Here is a 5,537-nt window from a genome sequence, read left to right as displayed (position 1 = left end):
ATGATTTTTGATCGGTTGGATCTAATTTTCGATCGATCGGTTTTTACTGGATTTGAACTTTCCTTTTTACAGCTTGAATTTTCTTGTGTTCTGATTTGTAACACTTTAAGCATTGTCTAATAAACTCTACAGACTCTAAGATCTATATCTAGACAAGTTTGTGCTCATGGTTTGCCAATTATTCTAAACTTTTAAAACCTAACAGAGCTTAAAAATTTTCAAAAAAAAAAAAAAAAACTCCAAACCAAAATCAAGAAACAATTATTAAGAGTTTTGTAACTTAATTAATTAGCATCTTTAAGTATTTTTAATGGAAATAACTATGATTTAAATGCCTCCATCCTCAACTATCGATGTATTAAAAAAAAAAAAAAAATCAAGAAACAACTGTGAGAGAATTCTGGGATTAAAAACCCTAGAATGAAAGAAGGGTGAAGAGGGGAGACAGCCTAGAGAGACTAAATAAATTTGTTTTGCGATGTTTACCACATTGAAATATCAACTGATAGATCCATTTATAAACATTATTTGCAATTATAATTTTAATCGAAGATGGCATCTCTTTGTCTGACATGTTTATATGTGCGATTGTGCGAATTCAGGTAACGTGCCGCCGAAAGTACGTATGTTTATATGGAGAGCATTCTCAAACTGCCTACCAACCCAGGATATAACCTTCATTGGCGACGAGTAAGGGTGGATCCTAAATGTGAGCTAGCTTTGCTGTCAACCGACCAAAACAGTAAGTCATATTGTGGGAGTGTTCATTTGCACGGAACGTATGGGCTATGTTCAAAGGCAGAACACAGAAATGCCACAATATGGCCACCGACTTTTTCCTCCTGTTTCAACAGATGCAAATCAAACTATGCCAGCAAGAATTAGAGAAGTGAGTCGTGCTTGGGCAATCTAGAACGCAAGGAATAAATTTTATTTCTAGCAGTTTCAAACCCATCCGAAGGTGATTCTTGAGGGTGCTAGTGGGTTGTTTAAGGAATATCAAAGGCTTATGAATGCACAGTCTATCCTGATGTAATCTCTTATTTGGGTTCTCTGTAGTTCATTTACTTGAACAGTTGAACCCCCTATATATCTTGGCTCTTTGCCTTGCTTTGTATACTGTTTCTTATATTAATAAAACTTTCTATCGTTGATCTCAAAAAAAAGAAAAAAAAAAAGGCCTTGCTTCTCATAATTATAAGTGCCTTCATTCTTGGCATGAGAAAGAAAAATCCAATTCATGAATATATGTTTTCCAAATTCGTGAAATCCAACCTAGAACTGGAGGACGGAGCTTAATTACAAGGTTGTCCCCACCACTGTGATCACCCTCCGCATCAATCTAGCTAATGCTACACACACACCTCGTTATTTTATTGTCGCTTATGATAGTCAGATTAAGTAGCTCTCTCTTCTTTTTTCTTGGTCATACGACAGTACAACACTGTGCTTCTCAACGCCATAAGGAGACAAGACCCAGCCTCTTGTCTACGTCTTTTGCTTGGAATTTAACCATTTTTATCAATAATTTAAAGAAATATTTTCTAAGGGGAAATGAGGGAAAATGGGCGCAGTGACAACCTCTTTCATTACACCAAGAAAAGAGAAAACAAGGACAATTAGGAAAAATAAAGGGTAGACGTACTAATAGCCAATAGTGCTACAACTTGATACAAAGATCAAATTCTTTGAAGCATGTCTTGATAAATTTTATTCTATATATCTCAATGCCTTCCCCTTAAGAAAGTCTAATCACAACTTACATAACTTTTTTCATAATTTATTGAAGTGACATATGAGTAGCGGGTTATAAAATTGATGTCGAAACTAGGTCCATATATCCATCATTTGCAACTTATTACTTTAATAAGATAGGAAAAAAAAAAAAAAAAAAGTGTCTCTAATAAAGTCGATGCCTTCCCCTTTTGTGTTGCCTCTTCCTAGTTCTTCCAAACTTCTCAGTCACAATGTTTCCAACAACAACTCCAATTACAAGTCCACTACCATATCCCATCATGATTATTTTCCAGTCAAATTCAATGTGAAACCATGAGTCTTGCCCTTCTTCAATGCTTGCAGTGGGTAGAGGTGAAGGCTCAAGATCTTCACATTTCTTTGACAATGGACTTCCACACAATCCTGAATTTTCGTCGAAAGAACTATTATCAAATGTATCAAACTGTTTACCATGCGGTATAGGCCCTGTAAGTTGGTTATGTGAGACATTGAAGGATTCAAGGAAAGTAAGTTGTGTTAGTTGCCAAGGTATCTGTCCTAAAAGCTTATTTTGAGAAAGGTCAAGTGATTCCAATGTTGTCAAGTTTCCCAAAGAAATTGGGATATGGCCAATGAGATTATTGTTGGAAAGGTTAAGCAATTGGAACCCATTTAGATCCCCAATAAATTCTGGAATCTTTCCATTGAATGTGTTGCTTGAAAGATCAATAGCTGCAAAGACTTCCAATATCTTTGGATATATTGTCTCCTTACCTTTGTTTATTATTGTCATCGAGTAAGGGTAATATTCAGGCACATTATAACCCGCCAGCAATACAATTGTAGATGCTTGCATATATGTGAAGCTATTTGCATCAACTTTCTCCATACTCTTACGATTTCTGAAGTATTCAAATGGCAACTTACCTGTAAGTTTATTGTCAGAGAGATCAAGAATGTGCAATTTTGGAAATGCAAACATGGTTGTAGGACTCCCCACTACATCATAGAATCCATTATGTCGTAGAATAAGTATCCTTAGTTTTGGAAGAGTACCCAGCCAAGAGGGAAAAACATCATTGAGCCGATTGCTTCCAAGATTTAGAATCTCTAGCATTTCACAATTTGATAATGATCTTGGTAGAACCCCCTCGAACTGATTTTGGCTCAAGTCAATCATCTTCACTCTACTTCCCTTTGCACATAATTGAGGAATCGTCCCATGAAAACCATTGCCCCGAAGATTCAATATACTCAAAGTGTTGCTGACGTTGCACAAACAATGAGGAAGTATGCCTCTGAACTTGTTATTTGACAAATCAAGGGAATAAAGAGAACTAAGGTTACAAATCCATGGTGAAATTTCTCCTTCAAGCAAGTTGTTTGCAACGGAATAAACAAAGATGGATGGCAGTGGAATTGGGGGTAGTGCTTGTATCTTGTTGAAGCTAAGATCCAAAATATGTAGTTGAGGCCATGGAAAATTGACTAGATGCTGGCCAAAGCCTATTAAAAAGTTGTGAGACAAGTTCAGATACATCAAAGTTTCTTTACTTGTGTCCCACACCCAATTGGGTACTTGGCCATGAATATTATTATAGGATAGGTCTAGCCCTTGCAATCGGTCTTGGTTTTTTAAGAAATCTGGGAAATGGCTCAAGTTGCATGAACCCAATGCTAAAACCTCAAACTTATTATGAGTAACATTGGTATTGGTTTTGGTGAGGAATGATATATTGTTAAGTGATAAAACCAATTTGGTTAAACTTTTGATCTTAAGAAACATGTCGAGAGTGAGTGTGCCACTCAAATTGTTTGAGTAAAAATTAAGCTCTTCAACTTTCTCAAGTTCAAAAATTGAGTTTGGAATTGGGCCTTGTAATTTATTGAACGGAAGGCTAAACACAGTCAACTGAGTTAGATTGGAAAGCCAAGAAGGGAGTTGACCATTTAATTGATTAAGGCCCATGTCCAAAAAACTAAGTTTGGTCAGATTTGACAAGGACGATGGGATCTCCATTGTTAAATTGATTGCTTGAAGGGACAAAGAAGTAAGTTTGCTTAACTTACTTAGCCAAGACAAGGAAGAAGGGCCTGAGCTTCTAATAAGGCTAAGGGAAAGCTTTAGAAATGTGAGTTGTGTAAGATTAGCAAAGACAGATGGAAATGGTCCTGTTAACTGACTGTATGAGAAATCCAAATAATTCAAGGAAACAAGATTTGATAATGAGGAAGGTATTTGACCTGTAAAAGAGTTATATGAAAGCTTCAAAGCAATAAGTTGAGTAAGGTTACCAAGGGAAGGTGGAATGCGACCAAAGAAATTACAACTCCCAATCGAGAGTATATTCAAGGACTCAAGGTTTCCAATTGAAGCTGGTAGTTCCCCAGAAAAATTAGTACGCTGGAGCCATAAAATTCTAAGAGGGCTGCTAGAGTAGAATTCAGGCAAATAGCCCATGAGATCTTGGTTTTCACTCACCCTGAGATCCTCTAGCTTCGGTAGCTTAAAAACTCCAACAGGAAAATCTCCATGCAATCTGCAACCAATCAAATGGAGTGTTGTCAAGCCCAAGAGATTCGAAAAGATTTCAGGCATTGGAGATGATGTTTGAACGTAACTGAGACGTAAATCTGTCAGGCTGGTTAAGTTTTGAACTAAACCTTTTAGACTTACGAGATGTAACATAGAATTATATGACAGATCAAGGGATGTTAACTTGGAAAGTTCTGAAAATTGTGATGGAATTTGGCCAGAAAAAGATGAATTGGATAGGTTGAGATATGTCAACCTAGAAAGTTGGCTCAATTCTGACGGGATGCGGGAGAAGCTAAAGTAGTTAGAAGCAAGATTAAGCCTTTGAAGATAAACAAGACTAAAGAGGCTGTTGTTGGAGGCCAAAGAACCATAGAGACAGCTGCTACTGAGGTCAAGGCCAATCACATGACCTGTGTTCTTGTCGCACTCAACACCATCCCACAAGCAGCAATCTTTGTCCACCCCTTCCATTTTCCAAGATTCAATCTTAGGATAAGCAAAAGGATCATTGCAATCATTCACGTTCCTTGGAAAGCTTTCTTTGAATTGCAACAAGGCATAGCTCTCATCATCATGGCAGAGAGGCTGACTAGAAGCAGAACAGTTTGTGGCAATTTCATGCAACAGTGAAAGTAAAAAAAGCAAGCGTATGGACATCAAGTAACAGAAGAATGATGCCATTAGAATGTATCTTTAACAACTAAGAATTTGCACACCCAAGTATGCAAGGAGGTGAAACTATATTGCTTATATAGACATGAATTGAATCCTTGATGTATCAAACTGTATCAAGACAGTGGCCTTGAATGGACCCAATCCCTTGCCTTGTCTACAATGGGAATCTCTTTAGAATCAAAGTCGTCACCGTAAATTCAAGGATATTGGATGAGAATTAAAATAATTAGCCGTTCGAACCAAGCTAGAATTAGGTCTTTGAGGGGAAAAAAAAAAAAAAAAAAAGTCATACACTCTTATCTCACAGCTGAAATGGAATCACCAAATGGAATCATTGAAATCTATTTTGCCATTTTTTTTGTGAAACATGATTGCATTAGAAGACCTAGCTAATGGTTGGAACGACACAATTATTTAATATATATTTTTAATATAATTTACTTAATGGATGATAAATAGAGAATACTACCGAGTACAGACCTATTAGATTTTAGTAATATACATGTGCGGTGAAAAGACACATCAGTAACCAACTTCTTATTTGAAGGAATTTATAAAATAAATCAACATTAGAATTAAGGGGTAGCCTAATAAATCAACATCAGTA

General features: G+C 36.5%; 1 protein-coding gene across 1 annotated transcript; it reads right to left on the bottom strand.

Annotated features, from left to right (window-relative positions):
- Positions 1-1,900: 1,900 nt before the first annotated feature.
- LOC115980544 (receptor-like protein 7) lies at positions 1,901-4,936 on the bottom strand. Its single transcript, XM_031102776.1, has one exon. The coding sequence runs from the start codon at positions 4,934-4,936 to the stop codon at positions 1,901-1,903; it is 3,036 nt and encodes a 1,011-aa protein (XP_030958636.1).
- Between the last annotated feature and the right edge of the window lie 601 nt (positions 4,937-5,537).

Source organism: Quercus lobata, chromosome 3 (genome assembly GCF_001633185.2).
Source record: "Quercus lobata isolate SW786 chromosome 3, ValleyOak3.0 Primary Assembly, whole genome shotgun sequence".
NCBI lineage: Eukaryota > Viridiplantae > Streptophyta > Magnoliopsida > Fagales > Fagaceae > Quercus > Quercus lobata.
The sequence above is the reverse complement of the archived record's forward strand: the minus strand, read 5'-3'. Positions and strand labels throughout refer to the sequence as shown.

Excerpts from the sequence above, each read along its gene's own strand:
- LOC115980544 (XM_031102776.1), bottom strand. The coding sequence starts at position 4,936 with ATGGCATCATTCTTCTGTTACTTGATGTCCATACGCTTGCTTTTTTTA.